Here is a 14654-nt window from a genome sequence, read left to right as displayed (position 1 = left end):
ATAGAGAAAGCCTATAGGCCGCACCAGGAAAACTATGGGTGTGAGGCAGAGTAGATGGCTCAGAGCCAAAGAGGAGCAGATGGTTTGGGCACTAGTGACAGATACGAGAGGAAGAGGAGAATGAGATGGGGTAGATGTACAACTCCAAATGCCTAGATTAGCCATTTCAATATGATTTTATGGGACACTCAGCTCCTGCAGGAGCCAGAAAGATGGTTATGATAGGAAAGTGGATGTGTTTGGAAGATGTGCCCTAGGAAAGTCTTAGACTATGAGAGTTCTTATAAATGTCTGGGCCCTGTTCCCTCATTTTAGAGAAAAGAAAACTGAATTATAATCACTTAGAAAGTAATGGAAAATCTGGAACATGAATCCAGTTCCGTTTGGTTTCAGTTCAGTGTGATCTCTACTCACCCACACAGCTTATTTCTAAGAAGAAAACTAAATAAGTATATAAGTAAGTACATAAATAAGGAAGGAGAGAAGAAAAGTAGCTGCAGGAAAGATCAGTAAGAAAGGGAGAGGGTTGTAATTGTTTGAGATTACTGAAGTACAAATGATGTGTAAAGAAGGGAGTATTTGAGAAATATGAAAGAGGAAGCCAGATTTGGCAATTTCTTGGGTAAAAAGTACAAAAGAAACCAATGATGTGCTTGGGTCTACCAGCTGTCTATTGTGCAAATGACCACAAACATCTGTGGCTTAAAACAACACTCTTGCTATTTCAGTTTCTGTAGTCAGGAATCTGGGCATGGTTTAGCTGGATCTCCTGCTTCAGGATCTCTTATAAGGCTCAACTGAGATGGCAGTCAGGACTGCAGTTTTATCCTAAGACTGGGGAAGAATCCACTTTCAAGCTTATGAAATTGTTGACAGGATTCAGTTTCTTGCTAGCTGTTGGCCGATGCCACCTCTCCTTGCCAAATGGGCTGCTCAGTAGAGTAGCTCACAACATGGTTAGTTGCTTCATTGAACCAAACAAAGGAGAGAGTTTTCTCTCTTAGAGTAAAATAAAAGCTACAGTCTTATGAAACATAATCACAGAAGTGACATCCCATCCTTTTGGCTGTAATCGTTTGAAGCAAGTTCCAGGTCTTTGTTCACACTCAAGGGGAGAGGATTAACAAAAATGTAAATACGAGGTGGGGATCATTGGGGGCCATTTTAGGATCAACCAACACCTTGGAAATATGGCATTCCTCCAGATACACAAGAAAATGTATACGAAGAGGTAGTTACAGAAAAATAAAGTAAAATTGCTTAGCTTGCAAAAAGAAAAGAGCACAAAATCTAGAACTGTAGATTTTTGTAGAATATTTGACAGAGGATATTTAGAGAAAGAAAGTATTTACCACTTGCAGCTCATAAGAAAATATGAAGTGATTAATGCAGATTCAACTGTAAGAAGAAACTAGGGAGTAGTTAATTTTAAAATGAACAAAACAAGCCAAAATGTGGTCTGTGAAAGTAGACAGTTAACATGGATGGGAGTAATACTTGTTGAAGTCTCAAATCTAGACGCTAAGAGTTGAAATCTCAAGCATAGATGTTAAAATAAATTTAGGACAGAAAAAAAGGACATTTCATGGCTTCATGATGATAGTATCCTATGTCAGGAGAATGGGAATGAGATTAGAGAGATGTAAGGGATAGTAATCATGGGAAATGAGGATAAATGATTTGATTTAGTATAAAAGTGACAGGGAGAGGAGGGAGGGGAAAAAAAACTAGCAGAAGTTGGGATCCCAAGAGATGGGGAGAAGTTAGCCCCTGTTAGCTCTCCTCGGCTTCATTTTTTCCCCCCAGCAAGTTGTCCCTCCTGATGGGCACTCTCAATGGATGAATAAAAAGGCTTGGCATTCTCTTTCAGGAAACTGGCCAAATCAACCCTGGTCTTGGTGCTGGTCTTCGGAGTGCACTACATCGTGTTCCTGTGCCTGCCCCACACCTTCGTGGGGCTGGGCTGGGAGATCCGGATGCACTGTGAACTCTTCTTCAACTCCTTCCAGGTAGAGAGAGCCAGTTCGTTATGTGGTTCTTCCATTTTGCTTCTCTTCTCCCCTTGCAACTTTGCCCTCTGCCCCTGTCTCTGGCTTTCATGTACCTGTCCCCAGAGGGCCACGGGAGGGCATCATTCCCTGGAGCCCATGCTTTTCACTTCTGACCAGAGGAGGAGCTGCTTCTCACAAACACGCCTGGGCAGCGAGACAGGCAAGCATGTTGTAGAACGTGTGCTGCATGCAGAGCAGGGGCCTCTGCATGAATGTATGGAAAGCAGACAGAAGCCAAAGGAATAAAAAAAGGTAGGGAAGGAAGGGAAAAAGGGAAAGGGAGACAACAAAGAGGAAGTAGCTTCTACACGTTTCATCACATTTGAAAAGACGATCACCATCATCCCTCACATGGCTTTCTGAGAACATCTAATTCCTCCTCCTGGCTACTTACTCGCTGTCACCCCCTGCCGCCTTAAATCTAGTCTCTGTGCAATAGTCTGAAGGATCTTTTTTTTTTTTTTTTTAACATTTTACTCATCCATTTATGAGAGAGAGAGAGAGAGGCAGACATAAGCAGAGGGAGAAGCAGGCCCCATGTAGGGAGCCTGATGTGGGACTCGATCCCAGGACTCGAGGATCACATCTTGGGCTGAAGGCAGATGCTTAACTGCTGAACCACCCAGGCATCCCTCTGAAAGGTCTTTTTTTTTTTTTTTTTTTTTTATTTTTCTTTCCTCTGAAAGGTCTTAAAAATAAATCTGATCACCTCATTTATCTACCAGAAGTACCCAGAGGTTTCCCATTGCACTCAGAATAAAGCCCAAACACGATTTGCTGGTGTGCACAGCCCTGCATGGCAGGGATCCTGGTGTTACATCACGCTTCTGGTCACCCACTAAGTTTGAGTCACACTAGTGCTTCCACACTTTGTTCCTCGAGCTCATTCCTGTCTCAGGGCCTTGCTCCCTTTGTGTGGAAAGCTCTCCCCGCTAATATTCACAAGGCCTGGCTTCTTGTCACTCAAACCAGCTTAAACGCCGTCTCTTCAAAGCAGTCTTCATTGGGCTTCCCATTCAATCTACTCCATTCTTCTCTTTCACACCACTTGTTTTGCCTGGAGAGCCCTTATTATCTCACATTTTTCTAGTGTGGCTAGTTGTTTATATTTTACCCATTATCTGTATTTCCTTCTAGAATGTAGCTCTAAGGGAACAGGGACCTAGTCTGTCTTGATTGAATTGTTTATCCCTGGCATGCTGAGCAGTTTGCCCTGTATAAGCCCAATAAATATTTTTGAATGAGTGAGACAAAAAGTTTCTTTGTCCTTTTACCATATATTAGCATCTGTCTATAATTTCCAGCACTCACAGTATATAAGTATCTTTTACCAACCAGGGGATATTCTGTGATCCTTGAGTGACAACATGAATGAAGCTAATATAATAGAAATCAGTTATTTCTGTGTGTCTTGGAGTGTTTTATTCAGTTACTTGTTTGGTTCCGCTGACACCAAGGAAGGATCTCAGACAAATGTAATATAAACTTAAAGATCTGGAGACACCAGAAGAGAATAGTTCATATAATTTTCTGAAGGAATCATAACACAATCCAGTTTTTCAATGTACTTATCGAGACACAAGACATCTCGGTTGCTGTGATCTTCATGAGTTGTCCACATGCTAACCTTCTTTCTTATTCTCCAGGGCTTTTTCGTGTCTATCATCTACTGCTACTGCAACGGGGAGGTAGGTTTGAAGAACCCCTGAACATCCCACAGGGCCAGCTCCAAGTAAGCTTGGTAAATGGCCATTACAGTGTGACCGGAATCTCTTTAGGATCCCCCGGAGTTACAGGAAACAGTGAGCAGGGAGAAAGGAGATATTTCGAGAAAGCAAGAATTAATGTAAATAAGCTAGAGTCTTTCTCTTCTGGCACTTTTCAATGTTAATTCAGTTGGAAACTCTGATAGCAAAGAGCCACCTTGTTGGAATGTAAATCGATACTTGGAAGGACAGTGCATTTCAGATTCCAGTTAATACTTATACTCAATGTCATGTTCTATAAGAAACTAAAAAATAAGTGTTCTTGGGACAAGTCCATGAGAATATTTCGATATTTTTAGAATTACTTCATGGTGATGCTTTCCGTTCATGTAGGGGTTAGCTGGAGACAAGCAGCCCTACTGTTCTTTTAGGCGACATCAACTTACCAAGTGCCACCGTTTCCCACGGAACTTCCAAATAAGCTCCCTTTTGGTAAATGGCAATAGCAGTAGAATTGAATCTTCAACCACAGGTTGGAAGCAGGAGCCTCTCTCCATTAAGAATGCATTTGCAGGGATGGCTTTTCCCATTTTTTCCTCCTTCGGGATGCCCATGCAAAGTGCTAGTGTTACATTTTAGGTTGAGTACCTTCCATGCCATCCCTGGCACTATTTATCTCTCCTTCTTTCCAATCCAGAATCTTCCTTCTCCCATAAGTCGGATCAATTTCTTTCTCTTCCTTCTTTCTCTTCCTTCTTTCTCTTTTCTTTTCTTTTCTTTCTTTCTTTCTTTCTTTCTTTCTTTCTTTCTTTCTTTCTTTCTTTCTTTCTTCTTCTTCCTTCCTTCTTTCCTTTCTTTCCTTTCTTTCCTTTCTTTCCTTTCTTTCCTTCTTCTTTCCCCTCCCTCCCTCCCTCCCTTCCTTCCTCTCCTTCCTTGGTTTATTTGAGAGAGAGAGATTGCAAGCAGGGGTGGGGGGAGGGGGGAGGAGAGGGAGAAAAATTCCCAAACCGACTCCCTATGAGAGGGGAGCCTACCTGGGGCTCCATCCTGGTCCTGGGATAGTGACCTGAGCTGATGCCAAGAGTCCGCCCCTTAACCGCCTGAGCCACCCAGGCGCCGCAAGCCAGCTGTTTCCACGGGCAGCACTTCAACTTCTGTGCAAACACTAGTCTTGGGTTAGGTCCCTTCACCTCTCGCCGCCTCCCGTTATTCGTCTCCGCTAGCCCACCTAGCTCCAAGGTGTCTTGAGGCTGGGAGAGACTATGTACATCGAGTCCCTGGCGCGGCGGACACTCAGGGATCACGGTCACGGAAGGGCCAACGTCGGTGTAACAAGGCTGCGGGGTCTCGCCCACGGCGCCTGACGCTCCGTGTTTCCCGCCACCTAGGTTCAGTCTGAGGTGAAGAAGTTGTGGAGTCGGTGGCATCTCTCCATCGACTGGAAGAGGACGCCCCCGTGCGGCGGCCACAGGTACGGCTCCGTGCTCACCACGCTGACCCACAGCACCAGCAGCCAGTCGCAGGCCGCCGCCAGCACCCGCATGGTGCTCCTGTCGGGCAAGACGCCCAGGCCCGCCGGCCGCCAGCCCGACAGCCACGTGACTCTACCCGGCTACGTGTGGAGTCACTCGGAGCACGACGGCCCGCCACACTCGATCCACGAGGAGCCCACGGCAGGGAACGCCAGGCTGGGTGACGAGATGCCCGCCGCCGAGTCTCCCGGGCCGGTGGCCTTGAACCCGGAACCGGAAGGAAGCCGCGGAGAGATGGAGGACGTCCTCTGAGGCGACATCGGGGACTTCCGCTTCCGAGGGCGGGTCCTTCCGGTTGGGTCTGCGGAGTTTCCCTGGCGTTTCTCTGCTTGAGCCAGAACTGAAAATTCAGTGTTCAACACGTTCCTTCACCGAAGTTTTCAGGAGGCGACGACTGGATCCTGTAGATACTCAAGACCCAAAAGAAGACGTGTCAGGGGAGTAGTCAGTTACCTTACTCTGGCATCGGCTTCTCTTCTAAATGGTTGTGTGGTACTTGCTCTGTGGTGATTCTTTTTTTTATTTATTTATTTTTTTTCTGCTTCTTTTGAGTAGAAGATGTTTCAATGGCTTGGCTCTAGCTTTCTGTCCGAGATACCACTCTAAGTATGATGGCGGGCACTCCCTGTGTGTTATTTCCCTTTGAAGAAATTAGCATTCTCTTTTTCTCTCATTTTAATGTACTTTGACCATTGCGTTCCTTTTGCCTGTGCGTAGGAGCAATTCAGGTCTGAAAACATACCTTGGACGATGAAAGAGCTAAGCACCAGTAACATGCTAGAAAAAAAGTGGCTGGACTTTGATAAGATAATCAATTTGTGAAATAGTTGTTTCTTTCCAGGAACAGGGAAAATTACTCAAAAGGAATGTTGCACATGTTCCTTCTTTTGAACGTCTCTGTGACCAGCCAAATCTCAGGTCTTCACTTCTGTGCAAACCTTGGCATGCCACCCGGTTTTCTCAGTCCCCAAGCTTGTGTGTGCAAACTGCTTCTGTTTGTGATCCTCTGCGTGGATAGCAAGGCACGCTGCATTTGTGCCTTTTTCTTCTTTGTTCTATTACTGTATTCCAGACGGCTTGTGGAAAAAAATAAAAGTTTGTTTTAAAAATACATTTGGGTCGCTTTTTAAAGATTTTCTCTCAGCATCTAATAACTTTGTTTTTGAGAACCAACCAAATGTTTCTTCTTCAAACTTGCAGAGATCAGCATGTAGCTCCAGCACTTTCCCGAACTTGAAACTTCAGTATGTTGCAGTAACAAAGCATTTATTGAGTGTATGTCAGGTACCCACCATACTGTTTTTTTTTTTTTATAAGCATTAACTTATTTAATTCTCACTACAAACTTATGGTTCAGTTTTATCACTGTCACCCTATTTGTTTTTACAGAGGGCAATGTGACTCGTAGAGGTGGAGTAACTTGCCCATAGGCACAGCTGCATGTTGACAGAAGATGGTTTCAGACACAGATCTACTGACTTCAAGTCCTGTGTTCTTAACCACTGTGCTCGTCACCAATATATATGTTGCCCATTAACCAAAGCATTCAATTTCTCCTCGGTTGAGAGCTTTAAGAACTCTTATGTTTTAGCCTCTGACCTTCATGAAATTTCCACTGTAGTGAGGTAGACAAATATATGTAGGAAACGAAAATATTACAGAGCAATGTGTTTCTAAGTGAAACAACACATGTCAAACTAATCTGTCTCATTTTGCTGAATGACTTCCCCAACATGCAACTGGAGTCATGATGAATAAGGTGCCCTGATGTCTACACACCTTCTTGAAAAATACTATACTTTCCTTCTATACTCATTCTCACCACCCTCTTCTGTACTACACAGAGGTAATTTCCTCCGCATCCTGTTTATGAAGATGCCATTGTGAATATTTAATTCATCTGATTCTATGCATTATTGTCACATTTCACACTGTTTTCTTTTCAGGGGAGAGCCATCATGGGCTGAAAGATTAAGTTCAGTTCGATAGCTAATTTTCTGCTAAAGACTTTTCTAAAGTCTTTATAAAATTGCTTAGCTTCCTTCGTAGTTCAAGTTTTCCATCTCTAAGATGAAGATATTATCTACCTTAGAGAAATGTTCTGATGATAGGAGAAATCACATACTGAAAGCACTTTGTAACATAAAAATTTACAAATACTTGGTTTAGGTTGTTATATTACAGTTTCAAGTTAAGATCTGGCTTTGCCCCTTACATTATAAAAGATCTTATTGGTCAGTGCAACATAATGATTGTTAGAATATCTATCTATATATCTTTTGATAATATGGAAAATATTAAGGTTTCTTACTTTAAAATTTTTTTAAAAAGATTTTATTTATTTATTCATGAGAGACACACAGATAGAGGCAGAGACATAGAGAGAGAAGCAAGCTCCAAAGCAGGCTCTACACTCAGCGTAGAGCCCAATGTGGGCTCAATCTCATGACCCCAACATCATGACCTGAATCGAAATCAAGAGTCAGATGCCCAACTGACTGAGCCACCCACGTGCCCTAAGGGTTCTTACTTTCTATGCTAACCCTACATTTTATAGGTCGCTACTTCTTTATGCTAACAAGTATGAGTATAATCCTCAGAGTAACCAAAATTTTCTTTAAAGTTCAGTTATTCATTAAACATTTACTTAAAGCCTATTATGTGACAGATACTATGCTATGTGTGTCATAACAAAATATGAGGCATAATTGATTCCCTGTAAGGAACAAAGAACCCCTTAGGCACATGCTAAGGTTCTTTACCTCATCTGTGTACACACATTTTTCTTCTAGGTTTTGATGTTTGCATTCAATTAGACAAGTTATACCACTGTTGATTTTTTTTATCATTAAACTTTTGTTTTAATGGGTCTCAAAATTCTGCGACAGCTTTTGGTCAAGTTGTTTCCATTAAAAAAGTACTGATTTTAAAAACTAGTAACTTAAAACTGCCACACACACACACACACGCAAAACAAATGGTCCACAAAACATTCTTTCCTTCTGAAGGTTTTACGATTCATTGTTATCATTAACCAGTCTTTTACTATTAAACTTAAATGGCCAATTGACACAAACCGTTCTGAGACAATTCCTTCATCACTGATAAAGACTGGGGTGGCAGGTATTGGGGATAATATTCATTTAGCTTTCTGAGCTTTCTGGGCAGCCTTGGTGACCTTGCCAGCTCTAGCTGCTTTCTTGTCCACTGCTGTGATGACACTCACAGCAACCATCTGTCTCATGTCATGAACAGCAAAACATCCTAGAGGAGGATAGTCAGAGAGGCTCTCAACACACATAGCCTTGCCAGGAACCATATCAAGACTGGCAGCATCACCAGATTTCAAGAACTTGGGTCCATCTTCCAGCTTTTTTCCAGAATGATGATCTTCTCCTTCAGCTCACCAAACTTGCAAGCAATGTGAGCTGTGTGATAATCCAGCACAAGTGTATATCCAGCACTGATTTAGCCTGGATGGTTCAGGATAATCATCTGAGCCGTGCAGCCAGCTGCTTCCATCAGTGGGTCATTTTCGCTGTCACCAACCACATTGTCATGACAAACATCTTTGACAGCTACATTTTTGACATGAAAGCCCACATTGTCCCCAGGAAGACCCTCACTCAAAGCTTCATGGTGCATTTCAATAGACTTTACTCCAGTTGTAACATTGACCGGAGCAAAGGTGACCACCATGCTAGGCTTAAGAACACCAATCTCCACTTGGCCCACAGGGACAGTATCAATATCATCATTTTTATAGACATCCTGGGGAGGCAGACACAAGGGCTTATCAGTTGGACGAGTTGGTGGCAGAATGCAATCCAGAGCTTCAAGCAGTGTGGTTCCACTGGCATTCCCATCTTCATGAGTGACTTTCCATTCCTTGAATCAAGGCATGTTAGCCCTTGGCTTCAGCATGTTGTCACCATTCCAACCAGAAATTGGCACAAATCTACTGTGTCAGAGTTGTAGCCAATTTTCTTAATGTAGGTGCTGACTTCTTTAACGATTTCCCTATATATCTTCTGGCTGTACAGTGGCTCAGTGGAATCCATTTTGTTAACACCAACAATTAGTTGTTTTACACCCAGTGTGTAAGCCAGAAGAGCATACTCATGGGTCTGCCCATTCTTGGAGATACCTGCTTCAAATTCACCAACACCAGCAGCAACAATCAGGACCACACAGTCAGCCTCAGATGTGCCTGGAACCATGTTTTTGATGAAGTCTCTGTGTCTTGAGGCATCAACAATGGTCACATAATACTTGCTGGTCTTGAATTTCTGCAGGGAGATATCAATGGTGGTACCAAGTTCACATTCAGCTTTCAGTTTACCCAATACCCAGGCATACTTGAAGGAGCCCTCTCCCATCTCAAAACCTCCTTCTCAAATTTTTCGATAGTTCTTTTGTTGGTCTCACCGCATTTGTAGATCATATGACTAGTAGTGGTAGACTTGCCCAAATCTATGTGTCCAATGGCAATGATGTTGATGTGAGTCTTTTCCTTTCCTATTTTGATTTAGGTTTAGCAGTGGTTTTCACACTTGTGTTCTGATGGTAAAGCCTTGCAAAAAAAGAAGCACCGCTCTTGATTTTATCAAGTAAAATACAGGTAGTTGTTAAGGATTGGCTGATCTCGATTCAGAGGTGCAAACTACTGGCTGATTAGCTAAATTTGGTCCATGGCTGCGTTTTATTTCTGTCAAGGGATTGGGATATATTGTTAAGTTGTCAGCCTTGAAAACATGAATGCTTCCACATAAAAATTATATTTTCTGAATTATAAAAATGTCAGACAATTTTATGAACCAACAATCAGCTGTTAGAGCTGAGGTGGCTGACCTCTTCAGATGGAACAACAAAGACAGTCGTACACTCAGTGCCCACCTGGCCTCATCCACTTATTTCTGTTACCTGCCTGTGCTCCAGACCCCTTTAACCTACATCTCTTGACCCAGACAATGTACTTACATAAAACTTTGAGAACAGTTTTCTAAACTGTTCTCAGGGAGTGACATTCTATATAGCTTTAATGTTTCTAATGTTGTTAAGCAACCAAATATTTAAAAAAAATTTTTTTTTTGCAACCAAGTCTTTTTATGTGTGGTGTTATTTAGGCTTGAAATCACAATTATTCTTTGGATGAGCCTATTAAGAGAAAAATTTATCCCATAGTTTCTGTGCTTTCAGATCCCAACCACACTATACTTAGTAATGACTTTCTAAGTCATTACTCTGACTTACTGAAAACAGAACAGATATTTTTCTCTTTGGAAATACAGCAAGTTCTAGATGCAAAAAGGAGTAAATAATATGATGGGTTACAAGGGTGTATGAAGACAGCCATATATGACTTGTTGACATGGAATTAAATTTGGATACCCTATTTTTCCTGTAGCCAAAGGAACTTGACATCAGAGAAAATAAAATTCCACTGCCTTATGTAAACAGGAATGATTTTGGTCATGTAACTCTTACTGTCAGAGCATTGTCTCTTGCTGCTCTTGAGTCAAATGAAGTCAAATGAAACACCTTTGCCAAAGTTGCTGAGAGAACTCCACTGTTTTTGGATCATTGGAAGAAAATGAATAAGGTATGCGTGAGCTGCAGTGTATTATTTACAGCGAAAGATTAATGGTATATAATTCAGAGGTGGTCTTCCTTGGAGATTATGGTAGACAGTATAATGCCCACTTTTCTCTTCTCAAAGATATTTCCCACTAATTCCCAGAACCTGTGACTATGTGGGGTTACTTGGCAAAGATGAATTACATTGTACCTGGAATTAAGTATTGCTAATTAGTTGACTTTAAGATTTTATTTTTTTATTTATTAGACACACACACACACACACACACACACACACACACACACAGAGGCAGACATAGGGAGAGGGAGAAGCAAGCTCCCCACATGGAGCCTGTGGGACTCGATTCCCAAACTGGGATCATACCATGAGCCAAAGGCAGACATTCAACCACTGAGCCACCCAGGTGTCCTAATCAGTTGACTTTAAAATCAATGGATTATCCAGGTAGGCCCTGTGTAGTCACAAAGGTCTATAAAAGTGGAAGAGAGAGGCAGAAGAGGAAGTCAGAGTGGTGTAATGTGAGAAGGAATGCCTCTTATTCCTGGTTATGAAGATGGAAGAAGGGGCTATAACCTGTTAGGCAACTAGAGAAGGCAAAGAAACAGATTCTTCCCTAGAACCCACAGAAAGAGTACAGTCCTATTGACATCTTGATTTTAGCCCAGTGAGCCCCTTGTTGGATTTCTGACAGAACTGTAAAATAATCATTTTGTGTGCTCTTTAAAAAAGATTTATTTATTTATTTCAGGGAGAGTGAGAGTATGAATGGGAGGGGCAGAAAGAATCCCAAGCAGACTCTGCTCAAGACCCAAGATCTCAAGACCCTGAGATCATGATCTGAGCTGAAACCAAGAGTAGGATGCTTAACCAACTGCACTACCCAGACGCCTCTCAATTAGTGTTGTTTTAAGCCATTAAGTTTGTGGCAATACGTTATGGTACCCATAGAAACCTATTATAGATATTTATATAGATGATCCACATGGAAAGAATTATAATGACAAATTAGAATTATACTGAATAGTTTCTGCTTGTCTACTTGCTTCATGAAGATCAATTATTTCACTAGTGTTCATGGTATTTTATGTGATGCAAATACTATAGAGAGGAAAAGTTGCCTAACTCACATTTTTTTTTTTGTGATTCATTTTAGAAACAAAACTTTTCATCAGTAAAAGACATTCTCATCTTTTCTAAAGAGTTATTAAGTAGCTGGTTTTATGAGTTGGATTTCAATCTTTGTCTCTTTTTAGGCCTGCTCTGCCTATGTCCTCTACCCTCAGCCCCTCTCTGTGATTCAATAGGGATTCAGTTGTTCAGTAAAGCTCTTGCCTGCTCATCCGGGGAAGTTGTAGGCTGATAAGATGGCTCACTCCGTGGGTAGTGTAGGAATAACATAGGAACTGAGCTCAGACTTTTTTGCCTATTTTATCATATAATCTTCATAACACACTGTGTGGTTATTACCATTTCAAAAAATGTAGAGATAATCAGAAATTAGATCATTTGCTCCAGATCGAAGAGACTGACTCAGGATTTGAACTCAGTTCAGTTTGACTGTTCTCTCAAGCATATGGGCCGTTTTCCTTTCTTTATCAAGAAACTAATAGTATGCCAAGTCAACCGGGGAATAAATAAGAATTTAACTATTGTGATGGTAAATTACCAACAATTATGGGAATGTAAAAACAGTAATAACATGATTATTGTTTTGGGTAAAAGCATTTTTATATCTCAGTATTTTAGGACTATCAGAATAAAAAATAACTTTTTAATCTTAGCTCTTCTTTTAATTCTAGACAGAAACTCTAACTAGAGGTATAGAGATCTAAATCTTTCTTAAGCTGCCTCATGAGACCATGGAAAATTTGCCCACGTATTGTTGCAAAGATGACTTTGAGCACTTTGTCTTCATATTACTCATCTTTATGGCATTTAAAGAGTTTTTATGTGGGCTTCCACTTACTATTATAAAAATCACGGAGAGCAATGGAAGTATCTATAAATGGTGCAGAAGCCAGGCAAAATGGTAAACATCCTTTTCTCTCACTGACTCTTAGTTTCATGTTGTTAGCACTTAAACTCAGCTCCTACTTAGATCCCTAATCTCTTCCAACACCACATTTCATTTTGGGAACTTATGGGCTCTTTTGATTCATGTTTTAATATACTTATATACTATGAGTTTGTCTAACATTTTTTTTCACATCTCTAGGACATATAGCAAATTCCTGCTGACCAAAGAAATTTCCAAAGTCTGCTACCCTTGACCTCCCCAGAGCATGTCAACAGAGATCTGTCTCTGTCCTGCATCCTCACCCCTGAGTCTTGTGAATGCTATCTTTATTCTAGTTGAGTTTCTGTTCCATTGAAGAGAGTTGGAAAGGAGCTCAACTCTTGTAGTTTTATTGTATTAGCTGGAACATCATCAAGTATACTATAGATATTCTTTTGGGTGCTTCCTTTTTTGACAATTTCCCTTTTGTGACGGTATCAATTTCTATAATGTAATCTAGATCACATATTCCCTTTTGAAATGAAGAAGTCAAAGACAGGCAGCCCTGGTGGCGCCTTTTGTCATAATTCCTTTTGTCATAATTCTCATACATTTAATGATTCACTGATTAAAGTTGGCATTAAGTTATGTGTAGAACTTCTTTGTAGAGTTTTAGGCTGTGCTGTTACAGCCTTGGAAATTTCCACCTGAGTAACAGTGAAATGTAGCTCTTTGATTTAGCCAACATCTATTGAGCTGTGATTGAAAGCCATATATTTAAGATAGGGAAATCATGGACTATCTCTACTCTCAAAAAGCTCACAGTCAAATATAAAGACTATTATGAGAGGGGAGAATTAGTTGTGAGGCCACAGAAAGAAGGCACTTAGTTCAGACATGGAGTAAGAAGCAGGCTTCCTGGGGCAGTAAAGCAGGATCTAAAGAATAGAAGGGGATGCCTGGGTGGCTCAGAGGTTAAGCGTCTGCCTTTGGCTCAGGGTGTTATCCCAGGGTCCTGGGATCGAGTCCCACACTGGACTCCCAATAGGGAGCCTGTTTCTCCCTCTGCCTGTGTCTCTGCCTTTCTCTCCGTGTCTCTCATAAATAAGTAAAATCTTTAAAGAAGAGAGAAGTTCTGATAACTTCTCTTGGGAGGAAGGTGTTCTAGGCAGTTGAAACTGCAAGTGGAAAGCTACAAAAATATGGAAAAATGCAATACTTCAGGGAACTGCCAGGGTTTCATGATGAAGTGTGAGCTGGGATGGAGGAGATGTCAGAGATGTGGCTGCAGAGGGAGGCAGGGAAGATATGAGGAAAGGCTTCTATCCCTTGCTATAATCTAAAAGGGGGAAGAATCCCTGATAGAGGTAAGTAGGAAAGGAGCAGTTATATATTTCTAAGATAACTCTCAAGCTGTGTGAAGAGGAGCTAGAAAAGGATAAATAGGCACAAAAGACAGGAGGTGAGTGCAATGATGTAGGTGACATATGTGAGTCTGAACTATGACAAGGTCAGCAGAAATGGGAGGGAGAAGGTACTTAAGAGGTAGAAGACAGGGGAGCCTGGGTGGCTCAGTCCATTAAGTGTCTGCCTTCTGCTCAGGTCATGATCCTAGGGTCCTGGGAGTGAGCCCCATGTTCAGCTCTCTGCTCAATGGGGAGCGTGCTTTTTCCTCTCCCTCTGCCTGCTGCTCTACTTGTGCTCTCTTTGTTAAATAAATAAATAAATAAATAAATAAATAAATAAATAAATAACTCAAAAAAAAAAAAA

At 41.5% G+C, this 14654-nt stretch overlaps 1 protein-coding gene and 1 pseudogene across 3 annotated transcripts in view; one reads left to right on the top strand and one right to left on the bottom strand.

Annotated features, from left to right (window-relative positions):
- PTH2R (parathyroid hormone 2 receptor) overlaps positions 1–14654 on the top strand; it is a 145798-nt gene that overhangs the window by 71241 nt on the left and 59903 nt on the right. For 2 of the 3 annotated variants that reach the window (XM_077884854.1, XM_077884852.1), the window contains exons 11-13: positions 1871–2009; positions 3698–3739; positions 5146–6573. In XM_077884854.1, coding sequence (XP_077740980.1) covers positions 1871–2009; positions 3698–3739; positions 5146–5541 — 577 coding nt within the window. In that variant the 3' untranslated portion in view covers positions 5542–6573. The remainder of the gene's footprint in view (positions 1–1870; positions 2010–3697; positions 3740–5145; positions 6574–14654) is intronic. The other variant, XM_077884853.1, reaches the window with a different exon arrangement.
- Positions 8429–12954, bottom strand: LOC144305799 (elongation factor 1-alpha 1 pseudogene; annotated as a pseudogene).

Source organism: Canis aureus, chromosome 36 (genome assembly GCF_053574225.1).
Source record: "Canis aureus isolate CA01 chromosome 36, VMU_Caureus_v.1.0, whole genome shotgun sequence".
NCBI classification, from domain to species: Eukaryota; Metazoa; Chordata; class Mammalia; order Carnivora; family Canidae; genus Canis; species Canis aureus.
The sequence above is the reverse complement of the archived record's forward strand: the minus strand, read 5'-3'. Positions and strand labels throughout refer to the sequence as shown.